Source organism: Camelus ferus, chromosome 16, assembly GCF_009834535.1.
Source record: "Camelus ferus isolate YT-003-E chromosome 16, BCGSAC_Cfer_1.0, whole genome shotgun sequence".
NCBI classification, from domain to species: domain Eukaryota; kingdom Metazoa; phylum Chordata; class Mammalia; order Artiodactyla; family Camelidae; genus Camelus; species Camelus ferus.
The window spans coordinates 1514849-1528378 of NC_045711.1; the positions used below are offsets into that span (position 1 = coordinate 1514849).

The following is a 13530-nucleotide window of genomic DNA, read 5'->3' on the forward strand; positions in this document are numbered from 1 at the left end:
CTCTCTTCCACTGAACATCATTATTGTCAACTTTAGGAAAAACACTGCATGGTCCCTGTCCTGAAAAAACTTATCATCTAAGCGGGGAGATGAAATAATGAAATGGTATAAATAAATACAAATGCAAGGTTAAACTACATAGCAATTAAAGCAGTAAAAGAGGAGTCTATGGAAATGCTACAAAAGCACAAGGCCATATGCCACCTGGAGATGCAGGGGGTACAGTCTGGGCAATGGCCAATGATTAGCAAGCTGACCCCACTCTCGTCCCCAGATTCCTAGGTTCAGAAATCAGACTCTGTCTTCACCAAGAAGGATCTCACATCTTCCTATTGAGGCAGTCTCACTTTATCAATATCACAGGATTGATCAGAAATCAGAATGCCAAATTATTACTTGTCAATGAGAAATACATCTGTTCTACAGACAGGGCTTCTGTGACTACACAAGCAGAGAACTTCCTTCTGCAGAGACAGGCCTCCATGGCACACTGAGGCACAGCCAGAAGGCTATGTGGTGAGAACAGAATTAGGACAAAAGGACATACTTTAGAGTAGCCTGATGCAGGATTTTATTTGCAGTGTTTTGATGGAAACTATCTAAAGAATGCCTTACACACTGGAGAAGAAAGCTGATAAGTAAATCTAATGAATCGACAAGATCACACTTTGATCTTTTAGCCATGTCTTTCTAGCCCTCCCAGGGTGACGGAAAGCTCCATGAGGGTGGAGATGATATATGTCATCATTTCACCCAACAAGGAAAGAAAGCAGTGAAGGGATGAGAGTGACTGGTGAGGTGCAGTTTTTTTGAGTTGAAGAAATTTTACTACCATGTCAATTCTGGCCTTCTTATAAACTTAACTTTTCAAAATAGTCTAATGGTTTGTTATCTTGGGTTCAATGCCACAGAGACCCCCTGGGACTGGAGTTCCTTTAAGAATCCCTGGTGTATACTTTTCAAGAAAAGAGCAAAGCCTATCTCAGTCCTTGTGACTGAAGAGGACCATAAGTAGTAGCAGGTGGAAAAGTAGCTTTGATTTTCAGTTTGTGGGCTCTGAACCTGAATTGTTGTCCTTACCTTAATAAGGCAGAAAATTATAATCAAGATAATCTGTACTATAGGCACAGCTGTTACCAAGATGGGTTTTTTCTTATACCTATATCCTGGAACTTCTTCTGTCAGCTAAAAAAATAAAGAATAATTTTCTTAAAAAACAAAGAGAAAAGATGAGATCTAACTATTCTTTTTTTTCTTTCATAATTGAGATTTTATTGGTTGTTTTGAGGATCAGTGCACAGACATTTCAACTTGTACACAATTCTTAATGTACATATCAAAAATCTAAAAAAATTTTATAGTTGTGATCCTTTTCCAGATATTCCAGTGAATTTCCTACTTAAAATTTGGAGGCAAATTTTCCTTAACAGGATATCAGTTACCAATATCATCAAATGTTGATGTGCTGTTACATCATAAGTCTCACCAATTCACAATTTAATATCATACACACTACATACCCTACATACTCAAATTTTCAATCGTTCACAATACATTAACAAAGTTACTAGGAAAACTGGACTATCACGACCAAAGATGTTACAGAGTGCACAAAATTCTGATGAGGAGAGCCAAGATCAAGGAGTGGTTTGCTTTAGGAAACAATTCTACCAAAAACAACAGGGGAAGAGAAGTAATTTAAAGTCTTCAAGACATTAAATGCACCACTGACTCCAAGTTGTGATTTAAATATGCTCTGTATTGTAGGATATAAAAACTACCCCCATCTATGGAATGTTAAGCTGACACCGAAGACAATCAAAGCCTCCCATATTCAACATCCCACTATTTTCTGGTTGTATCAAAAAAATAAACCAGAAAATGATTTTACCTCTTAAAAAAAAAGCATTTACACAAAAAATGGGATGAGGTAGGATTCCCTCCATCTTAAAAATGTTTCTAGAGCTACTAAAAACTTGCATTTATTAAATAGTTGGTAAAAATATTCCTCTGGATTATACAAGAAGGGAGACAGGGACCACTGAAAAGACCAGCGGTATGCTATTAATCAGACTTGGCTCTTTCTCTCCTGCTTCATCAGAGGCTGGGCTCTCCTCATTTTTAGTTTCTCCATTTCCTGTAGGTAAATCTTTAGTCTCTTGGTTAGCCACTTCGGCCTGTTTTCCCTTTGTTCCCCTTTGCCCTTTTGTTTGCTCTTTTTTGTCTGAAGATTTATCCTTTCCTGCCACCTTTTTTGGCTTTATTTCCACTTTTGCAGGAGCAGGTTTAGCTGACAACCACGCAGATCCCCTCTCGGGCTCCTCCTCTGCCACCCACTCAGCAGAGCTGGCCTTCCTCTTAGGCATCCTGGCGGTGGGGCGGACTTGTGCCAGGTGACTGCGGGCCGGGATGTGGTGCACTGAGAGTCTTCACGAAGCTGGGCTGCCTGGCCGCTGGCCCTCCTCCCACCCCCGGAGCTGCTGGGACCCACCAAAATCTAACTATTCTTAAACCAATTCAGACACTAGCTCACTCTTCTTTTGGGGGGTGAGTGGGAGATAATTAGGTTTATCTGTTTACTTATTTTTAGAGGAAGTGCTGGGGACTGGACCCAGGACCTCGTGCATGCTAAGCATGTGCCCTACCACATGAGCTATACCCTCCCCCTCTGCAGACTGTTCTTAAACTACTCTAAACCCCATCCTTTCAGGTGAGTAGCTTATAGGTTCTTAAGGAACCTACCAGATCTCATGTGTTACTAATCTTATCATTAGCATTTTCTCCTACAATTTATCTCATGTGTTAAGGCTCCCCTAGGAATAGTGGCACCATTCTCTAAATGAGCAAAGAGGGAAATTGCTGTCTTAGCCAGTTTCATGGATAAGACACAGATCAGGAGCCCCTGGTCTCCCTGCTTTGGCACTTTAATGGCATGTCCTACACTGAGTAAAAGTCCAGGTCCCCGTGTTTCAGGCACTGTCCTCTCCTCACTTGACTCCTGCCCTTTCTGTTCACTCTGGGCTTCTGTGCTCTCACTGATGTAGTTCTCAGTTTTCCATAGGTTGGTATCCCCCTCTGCCTTGGACACCTTTACTTCTTGCTGCTCACTGAGAAGCTTCATCAGGAGGCCTGTTCTGGAGAAGAGCTTGGCACAGGCCAGCATCATGTAGGTCTCAGAGCAGTCCATTTTCAAAGTCCGCATCACATGAGAAATGAGCCTTCTCACATCATCGTTGGGGATGAGGGACCATAGCTGCTGGTTTACCTGAATTTCAAACTGATCACCCAAGGATGAAAGCCCTGGGGAAGTGAAGCCAGTGGGTTTAGAGGGTCACTCAGTGCCCACGTTGTGGTATTCCTATTGGGTTTCATGGGTGTGTTGAACAGTTGGCATAAAGTCATCTGCAGTAACAGAATATGTGCTGGAAACATCCATATGGACAGTGACTTCAGAGATAGCTCCTTCCAGCACAGTCACCTTTTCCTGCAGTAGGGTCTGAAGGGGAAAATAATTCTGGAGGATTTTCCTGAGAAGTCAGTTCTCCTGAAGATGAAAAAGCTTCTCATGAAGGAGGATTTATGAGGCTCCTCCCTGTGGAGGAGGGAGGCCTGCCTGCAGATATTCTCCTGAGTAGCTCTTTCCTTCCCAAATTGTGGTTCCCCTTGGCCTGGAATAATCTGTACATCACGTGAAAGCAAATACCAAGGAAAAAGTGTATTTTCTGGGATGTGAGGTTGGTTCAGAAGCCTCCATATTTCTAACTCTAGCATCTGTATGTTCTAAAATAGTGTAGGATGTCTTCTGATTTGTGTTTAACCTCAGATTTAGGAGGGCTGGAGGCAGAAGTCAGGGAAGAGACTGCTGTCTTATGTTCATTTATAAATGAAGGTTTTGTGTTGAAGGAGTTTCTCACTAACTTCCTGGGCCTCCACATCATGTGAAGCTGTTTTGCTTTCTTGGGGATGGCCTCCTAACATCCTCTTCTTTGGCAGCATTCTTCACAGGTGGCTGGGCATTCTATATACTCTGACACATCAGTTTTTTGATGCACTTTTTGATTACGTCCTCTGGGCCCTTGAGGACCCTGTCCACTCTTTGCAGCCTTTCCCCTACACTCTCAGCCTTTGCCACACTGTTTTCCTGTGGTTGGGCAGTTTCCAATTTATTTTGAAAGATCTGTTGTTTAAATTTGGGACCTAAAGTGTCAGCAATGTACAAGCATGGAAGTTTTTTCTTTGTTTCTAGTCTCATCATTTTTTTTTTTTTTAATTTCTGAATCTAACCATTTTTTCAGAAGATAGAATCTCTTCAGTTTATTTTTATAAGGTGAATTGTTGGATTCAGATTTAACAGAATGAACAGTTCCTTGTGTTTTTTTATCAAATAACCCAGGGGCTTATCTCTATCTTGTACATTTGAAAAAAGAAGTTTAGTGAAAGGTAAAAATGCTGTTTCTAAATCCTCTAGATTTCCCTCTGAGAAATAAGGCAGTATGTAATTTAGTGCACTGATAACATCACTTTTGTCATTAAAATCTACCTGCTTATTCGCGAAGGCTGACAGGCTGACACCACGTCTGTCCGAGGACGCCTTCTCTGGCTCAATAATCAGCTCGGTGCTGGTGCTCTTATTCCGGGCTTGTAACATCTTCATGAACGATCCTTCTGCATTCCCTACCGATGCCTCTTCACCTGTCAAAAAAGAAGAGACTGTTTTTGACAACTGAAGGCTGATGGACAGCTTTTTGCCAGTCCACAGCCACATATCCCAGTCAAATAAACTAGAAATCAGCAGACGTCTGGGTGCCACTTAGAGAGGGGAAAAGAAACCTCAGAACAGAAGGTGAAAAAGATATATTTTGAAAAAGTGGCTATCTACTCAGAAAATTCCATGGTGTGAAATAGAGTGACAGTGTTTAGGATTATTCCACTGGTTTCCAGGGGCCAAATGCCTTGTACTCAAGAGAAGTCAAGGCTGGGAGGACAGCTGTTCCCCACTCAGCAGGATGCTCTGCAGATCCACTGTGACTCCTCACATTCATACACCCCAGCCCATCCTGCCTCAGATGCAGAAGAGTGTGAGGCTTCTGCTCTCCACCTCCTCAGTGTGATCGTGTCCTGCTCCCATCACAGGTGATTACAACACCCGCTGCTAACAGGTCCTCATCTGGATGTGACCTTTTCCAGCTACCACCAGTTCCTCTCCTTTGTCCTTGCTCCCCTAGATCACAGCCCCCATAACAGAAGGCTCTACACACAGAGAAACACCATGTCCACCCTGGCTCTCTGCTAACACCTGGGCAGGGATCTGGGGTGCAGGTTAAGAGATTTGCCAGGCTTTATGCTAATGTGGAATGTTCAACAAATCAGTGGAATAATACTTGAAGTCCTAAAACGCAGAAGAGAAAAAGCAACTTTTATCAGATGCCTACTTTGCTTTCATTTCATTTCACTCCTAGTATTTCCAGCTTTACCTGGGGACCCATCAAAACTTCTGACTGTGTGAAGGTCATGTGTACCCCTGTGCAGCTTGGTCTCTCTTCCAGAAGGATTAAAAGTACTTTTGGTGGTGGTGGTTAGGGTCAGAGGAGGAGGTGAGGGTCAGAGGAAAAGGTAAAGAGTCATGAGAAAGGAGGAACAAGAGGTCACAGACAGCCCAAAATGGAGGACAGAAGATCAAGGCACTAGGCCACAGCACCTAATACCTCTGATCTTGCTTTTGCTCACCCATAAAAGGAAATTAAAAATGCCTGTTCTGCCCACTTCTGGGGGAGAAGGGAGTAATATAATTGGTAAAAAAAGAAAGAAAGAAAGAAAAGAAAAAAAAAAAAGCTTGGAAAATAAGCAACATTTTTATGTAAGTAGCAAAATGTTATTATTTATGATGTGCTCCAGCTCATCGATAGGGGCCAGTATTCAAGCTGTCTGGGCATGAAAGCACATTTGGGAAGTCATCAAGTTAAGTGCCAGTAAGTCTAATGTATAGAAAGATCCTTGAAAGCACCTGAGTGTTTTGTGGATAGAAATGCTTGAGATTCAGAGCAAGCTCAGAGCTGGACAGTCAAAGAATAAAAGAGCCATCCCATCCACTGAAGGGCTAGGTAGCAGCTTCTGGTTATGGAACCAGAAACTCTCAGGCTCCAAATAAAACATAAAACACCACCACTTGTATTCTTTTATAAAACTGCAAAAACAAAATGAACAAAAATATATTTACACCTGCCCTATAAGACAAGTGGAACTTGAGACCTAATGGATATTAAATCAGTTTACAAACTGTGATGCACTATATGAAAAAGTTCTCATTTGGGGGTAATGCATCAAGCAGAGAGCACAGTATACAATATGTGGCCATGAATGTTAATTCCCTTCTCGCTTCCATGCCTTTCTCTTGTTCCTCTATGTATGTGGATCAGTTATGTTATTAAGCTAACAATGTAACTGAGGTATTATGAACTTAATAATGTAATTGAGAATCTGACTTTTAGCAAGGGAGTAGTTCTTAGAAATTTAGGGAGTTGAAACTCGAAATGAATGAATAAAAAGAATTCAATTACATCATTAGTTTAAAAGTTTTATCATTTAAATTTAAAAATTTCTTATCAGGCAATGCAGGCTCACCACAACGTGTGGTGCTTGCCAGGCAGTCACTGTCACAGTGCAGCTTGACTGTCTTGCAGACAACTTCAACAGTAGTTTTAAATTGGCAGAGGCAGCAGGTCCTATGGCTAGGTAAGATCCTATAAATGGAAACAGAGAATTAAATTAGTGGTAAAGGAATGACTTGAGTAGGGAGGCAGGCCAAGGCCACCACAGGGCAGTGCAAAAAGGAATTCTTGGGGCACATGGCCTGGAGAATTGGACAGGGGCCAGTTGGCCAATTGCTGCTCTTAACTGTTGTAAATAAATGCAGAGGAGGACATAAGTGACCAAAAGAAGGGTAAGGATGGCAGTAGGTGTTGGTGAGCCTAGAAAAAAGGTGAGAGGGATTAGAACTGGGTGACACTGATCTGTAGTTTAATTCAGAAGTATCTCCTCCCAACCCAAAAGTTTCACTTTGGGTTGAGAGTGCACAGGAAGAGGGCAGACTTCTAAGAAGAGTCTGAGTAAGTCCCCAACTTCTGGAGTCCCTTCCTCAATTCCTAGTTGTGAGTAGGAAATATATTAGAAATTACTCTGGTCATCAAGACAACATGGTATTGGTACAAAAACAGATGTATAGACCAATGGAACAGAATAGAGAGCCTAGAAATAAACCCACAAACTTTTGGTCAACTAATCTTTGACAAAGGAGGCAAGAATATACAATGGAATAAAGACAGTCTCTTCAGCAAATGGTGTTGGGAAATCTGGACAGCAGCATGTAAAGCAATGAGGCTAGAACACTCCCTTACACCATACACAAAAATAAACTCAAAATGGATTAAAGACTTAAACATAAGACAAGATACAATAAACCTCCTAGAGGAAAATATAGGCAGAACATTATCTCACATACATCTCAAAAATTTTCTCCTAGAAGAAATAAAAGCAAGAATAAACAAATGGAACCTAATGAAACTTACAAGCTTCTGCACAGCAAAGGAAACCATAAGCAAAACAAAAAGACAACCTACGGAATGGGAGAAAATTTTTGCAAATGAAACCGACAAAGGTTTGATCTCCAGAACATATAAGCAGCTCATACCACTTAATAAGAAACAACCAAACAACCCAATCCAAAGATGGGCTAAAGACCTAAACAAGCAATTCTCCAAGGAAGACATACAAATGATCAATAGGCACATGAAAAAATGCTCAATATCACTAATTATCAGAGAAATGCAAATCAAAACTACAATGAGGTATCACCTCACACCAGTCAGAATGGCCATCATTCAAAAATCCACAAATGACAAATGCTGGAGAGGCTGTGGAGAAAGGGGAACCCTCCTACACTGCTGGTGGGAATGCAGTTTGGTGCAGCCACTGTGGAAAACAGTATGGAGATTCCTCAAAAGACTAGGAGTAGACTTACCATATGACCCAGGAATCTTGCTCCTGGGCATATATCCAGAAGGAATTCTACTTCAAAATGACACCTGCACCCCAGTGTTCGTAGCAGCACTGTTTACAATAGCCAAGACATGGAAACAGCCTAAATGTACATCAACAGATGATTGGATAAAGAAGATGTGGTATATTTATACAATGGAATACTATTCAGCCACAAAAACCGACAACATAATGCCATTTGCAGCAACATGGATGTTCCTGGAGAATGCCATTCTAAGTGAAGTAAGCCAGAAAGAGAAAGAAAAATACCATATGAGATCGCTCATATGTGGAATCTAAAAACAAAACAAAACAAAACAGAAACAGACTCACAGACATAGAATACAAACTTGTGGTTGCCAAGGGGGTAGGGGGTAGGAAGGGACAGACTGGGACTTCAAAATGCATAATAGATAAACAAGATTATACTGTATAGCACAGGGAAATATATACAAGGTCTTGTGGTAGCTCACAGCGAAAAAAAAATGTGACAATGAATATATATATATGTTCATGTATAACTGAAAAATTGTGCTCTACAATGGAATTTGAGACAACATTGTAAAATGAGTATAACTCAATAAAAAAATGTTTAAAAAAAAGTTAAGGGGGGAGGGTACAGCTCAGTGGCAGAGCACATGCTTAGCATGCACAAGGTCCTGGGTTCAATCCCCAGTACCTCCATAAATAAATAAACTTAATTACCTCCCCTCTCCAAAAAATTAAAATTAAACATGCATTTAGCATAGGATGCAGCAATCCCATCCTTTGGTATTTTGTCTCAAAGAAATGAAAACATATACTCACACAGAATGAATGTTTACACATACATGTGTATTTTTAGCAGCTTTATTCTTAATAGCCAAAAAACTGGAAACAATTCAAATGTTTATCAACTGATGAATGCATAAACAAACTGTATATCCACGCAACTGGACTACTCACTACTCAGCAATAAAAAGAAATGAACTACTGACAGGTGCAACAACGTGGATGAATCTCCAAAGAGACTGGCTAAGTGAAAGAAGCCAAAACCAAAGGCCACATACCCTATGATTTAACTTATAAGACATTCTGGAAAAGGCAAAATTATAGGGACAGAAATCAGACTGGTGGTTGCCAGGGCTGGTGGTGGGAGGAGGGGACTGACTACAGAGGGGCATGAGGTGTCTTTTGGGGTCGGAGAACTTTTCTATATCTCAAACGTGGGGGTGGCTATCTAACTACATGTCTGTCAAAACACAGCAATGTATACTTTTAAAGAGTGAATTTTATTAAATGAAAATTAGGAAACATATACATCAATAAACCTGACTTAAGAAAATAATAAAAACAAACCTATAAAAAATTAAGTGAAAATAAATGCAATAAAAATCAACTTACAGTTTTTCCAATTCAGGGGTCATAAAGAGGATTCTTTCAATTGTTGTAAGTGAGACGTGTGTTTTTCCCATGTCTCTGAAGTAAAAGCGCAAACAGGCATGATATAAACCCCAAGACAAAAATTCCACACTTAAAAATAAAATTAATGTGACTATTTCAATTCTGACTTCTAACTTGTCATAGACAGTAATTCCAGGTAGCTCGTATTGAAGAAATTTAAATTTATTTGCATCATTAAATTAATGACCTTGGTGCTGAAAAGTACAATCTTTTTTTATTTTTTAACTATTATCCTACCTCTCATTCTCAATTGCATCTGGCTCTCTTGATTACACTTTTTTTTTTTAAACAATGTACACCTTATTCCTTTTTGCTTTCTGGGATAAATCATATTTTTACATGCTTCATCTCTATATGTGTTCTTCAACACTGTTTTCTTCCTCTGCTGGCTGTCTTAGCTGTATACTTTCTTTCTTAATCCTTTTCTTTGCCAATAACTTACCTCAATAACCCAGTTAAAATTTAAATTATGACTTTTTAGCCAAAACCCTCAATCTTTGATGAAAGTAAAAAGGAGCAGAAATCAACTCAAGAGCCGTAAGACTGTTGAAATACTTACAAATATCTTAATGCTGGCAATTTTAAAAGATAAGGATCTTCAACTGTTGTCAAAGGATTATGACTGAGAATTCTGAAAAATGGAATGGCATTAAAATTATCTACATTTACAATAATGTCCATGAAAGTTTATATTCATTTTTTTGGTATGGAAGTTGAAGGTAAAAAAAAAAAAATCATTTTCTGAATTTACCTATAAATCACCCTTATAATTTGTAAAGCACTCTTCGCTTGGGAACTACCCAGGCATCTAGATGATAAAGTGGTGAACAAAAAGAGAAAAAAATAGGGGGGAAAAGTGGATAGCAAAGAAAAAAATACACCAAAGAAATTTTAGGTCAAAAACCCTAGAAGGGACAATGCTGGTAGGAAGCCCCTCCTCTGTAAGAAATACTATTTCTAGTGTCCTCCATAATTCAAGGCATTTTTCTTTCATCTCTAGAAATTTTTTTAAATTACATGTTTTAAACTACCCAGTTAAAGACAAAAGTAGGAACAATCCCTTGGTTCTGGAGCTGAAGAAGAGAAAAATAGAAGAGGAACTGGGGAGACCCACACTCCCATTGCACACTCCCATATGTGTTCCTCTGTCACAGCCTTTGCTACCGTGTGTGGGGTCACCTGCTTTCTTGTCAGTCTCCTGGATTGTAAGCTCCATGAGAGCAGGGACTACACTTTATTGTCATTGTCATCTCTGTGCCTGACACAGTGCCTAATATTTACTATCTACTTAATAAATGTTTGTTGAATAAATAACATTTTGTTTATATATCAGCAAAGTGACAAATTCATTTTCTGGAACAATTTTTTATTTCAAAATGCTGGAATAGATTTTCTTCTCAACTCTTTAGAACAAACAAGCAAAAGAAAAAAAAATTTAAAAACCCATAAGAAACAGGAACTGGAAGAATGAAAAGAAAATCTGCCTTTAGGTTAATTAACTCTACTAAAGAATCATTAGTGTACTTTTGCAGATTATAAACATAAACACAACTAACACCTTTTGGATTGCCAGGTATCTATGGTCCACACTTAATATTTAATCCTCACAGTAACCTTATGTGATAGGTATTATTATTACCCCATTTTACAAATGAGGAAACCAAGGCACAGAGAAGTTATATAACTTGTCCTAAGTCATCAAGCTAGAAAGAAGCAGAGCTGGGATCTGAACTCAATTCTGACTCCAAAGCCTGTGTTTAACCTGTATTTAGAAAGGAGGGGGTGGAGTGTGTTTAAAATAACTATTACTTTAACCTTATTTTGAGGGCACTAAATATAGAAATACCTTTTCAAATTTCATCTCCGCATCTGAGAGAGCCTCTATGAGAATTACATTTTCTCTTTTATTTCTTTTCTCCCATGATTAAATATTTAATTAGCTTATGGTCATTGAGGCTTTAGAGTTTTGGTTTTTTTTTTTTTTTTTTTTTTTTTTTTTACAGATTTTAAACCATGTTGCAGGCTGATCAGTAAAAATGGTGGAGTGAGGACATCTGAAAATTCATCCCTTCAAAAAAGCAACAAGAAAAACTGGCAAAAATGGTCAGAATCAACTTTCTCATAACTCTGGAAATTTAACCAATGTGCTTGTAGCAATCTGGGGAGCAATTTATTTAAGAAAAACAAATTAATTTCTGTAAGAACAGTGAGACCTGTATTGCTTTAACTTGTCCTAGACCTTTGCTCTCCATGCCAGTGGTAGCCTTGAAAAATAGCCCACATCCTAATAACCAAAAACTTCCCCAACTTGGGAATGGAAACAGTCACCCATATCCAGGAAGTGCAGAGAGTTCTACACAGGATCAACCCAAAGAGGAACACACCAAATCACACAGTAATCAAAGTGACAAAAATTAAGGGTAAGGAGAAAATATTAAAATTAGCAGTACCAGTACCTCCTCTGAGAATGAATGAATGAATAAACAAACAAACAAATAAATAAATAAAATTACCTCCCACCACCAAAACAAAACAAAGTTTAAAATGATGCTTTATTAATTAATAGCTCTTGACTCATTTTTGAGGTGGACTTCAGATTCAAAATAGACTCTAGAACACCTCTAATTTGTTCACCTGTTGTTTGTCAATAACATAGAGGTTTCATTCAAGAAACCTACTGAGTTATAATTACCTGAAACCCAGTGATGAATCAAGATTTTGTGGGGCTTGAACCTCATCTACTTTGGAAAAATCCTACCTAATAAAAGCATGAAAAGTTATGAACACAAAAATTGCTAGGACCCCTCCCAAGACCTTGGAAGGGACCTAGGCAAGTGGGGAGCCCTGCAGCTTCAGCTTCATTTAATTCATGATAAATCCACCTCAGCTGGAGCCCTTTTCAAGACTTATTTAATGCAGGGGAAAATATTATTTTAACTTATAACCACCTCAGTAATGTCTCATTATAGGCAATGAAATGACAACTCAAGGGGTTGCACCTTCTAGACTTTCTAGATTTGGCACAAAACAAAGGAGGAGCCCAGCCCATGATACACACTTACTGTATTCTCACAATCTTTTGAAAGTAACTATGAATGAATTTTAGGAAACAGTATTAATTAATTTCCAATACCAGCTCTGATTCTTTCATTAACTTTTTCTGCCATTTAAGATGAACACAGAAATTCAAGAGGAACAGGTCGGTGCCTCTTCCATGACCATCTTTTCTAACTCACCACCCATTTTCTACTTGGTTGCCCCCCTACCTTGTTACCCTGAAGCAGAGATGCTAGCATGGCTCTCATAAGTTTTCCTATCAACTTTCTTCCAGCATGAAAGTTTCTTGGGGACAAAGTCTTTAGCCTATTCTTCTTTGTGACCCCAGTACTCAGTGCGGTGCAGACACACAGTGTGCATGGCACTCAGTGAACATTTTTGAATAAATTCATTATTTTTTATCAACTGTGATTCCACAACTCCCCCCCCCCCCCGTGTCGCCTACATAACCATAATGAAACTCAGATTCTTATAGGAGACTCTCCGTGTTATAAAATGTTTAGAAAAGGTCACGAGTTTAAGACATGGCACTGATGCCACTAAAACCTCTTGGCGGAGGGACCTAATGAGCCCACTCTTCTGGTGTACTGGCAAAAGAAAAACTGACCCTCCATTCTCTTTCCACAAGTTAGGCACCAGCAAACTAATGAAGGGGGGAGGGAGGCTGCCACTGGTGGGCATCTGCAGAACTGTTAGTCCAGCTCCAGACACACCCTCAACACCTTCATTAGCCCAAAGTGAACTGTGGGAAACTGGATTTCTGAACCACAAGACAAATAGGAGAGTCTTTTCCAAAGCCTGATTTAGAGGAGGCTCTTCACCTTGAGTCTAAAATCCCCTTCAGGCCACTGAACTTACCCACCGTGATCTGCTTGTGACATGGAGAAACCACAGAATTTTCAAGATTCTGAAAAACCCACACTTCTTATTAGTGGTAGTCAGCAAAGAAAGTATAGAGAATTAGGCTATAGCAATGTATTTTCTTTATATTTTTCA

The 13530-nt window shown here is 39.4% G+C and overlaps 2 protein-coding genes and 1 pseudogene across 8 annotated transcripts in view; all 3 read right to left on the reverse strand.

The window, feature by feature from the left end:
• The window catches only part of LOC106730703 (leucine-rich repeat-containing protein 37B-like), a 77918-nt gene that overhangs the window by 49442 nt on the left and 14946 nt on the right, over nt 1-13530 (reverse strand). For all 7 annotated transcript variants that reach the window (XR_004326500.1, XM_032498004.1, XM_032497999.1 and 4 more), the window contains exons 5-9: nt 10037-10108; nt 9418-9492; nt 6622-6740; nt 4541-4692; nt 1160-1185 (exon numbers count right to left, since the gene is read on the reverse strand). Coding sequence is in view for 6 of the 7 variants with exons in the window: in XM_032498004.1 (XP_032353895.1) it covers nt 1160-1185; nt 4541-4692; nt 6622-6740; nt 9418-9492; nt 10037-10108 (444 nt within the window). In the remaining variant the exon portion in view is untranslated. The remainder of the gene's footprint in view (nt 1-1159; nt 1186-4540; nt 4693-6621; nt 6741-9417; nt 9493-10036; nt 10109-13530) is intronic.
• On the reverse strand, nt 1244-2885 carry LOC116669152 (non-histone chromosomal protein HMG-14-like). Its single transcript, XM_032498037.1, has one exon. The coding sequence runs from the start codon at nt 2364-2366 to the stop codon at nt 2016-2018; it is 351 nt and encodes a 116-aa protein (XP_032353928.1). The 5' UTR covers nt 2367-2885; the 3' UTR covers nt 1244-2015.
• LOC116669150 lies at nt 2751-4052 on the reverse strand (annotated as a pseudogene).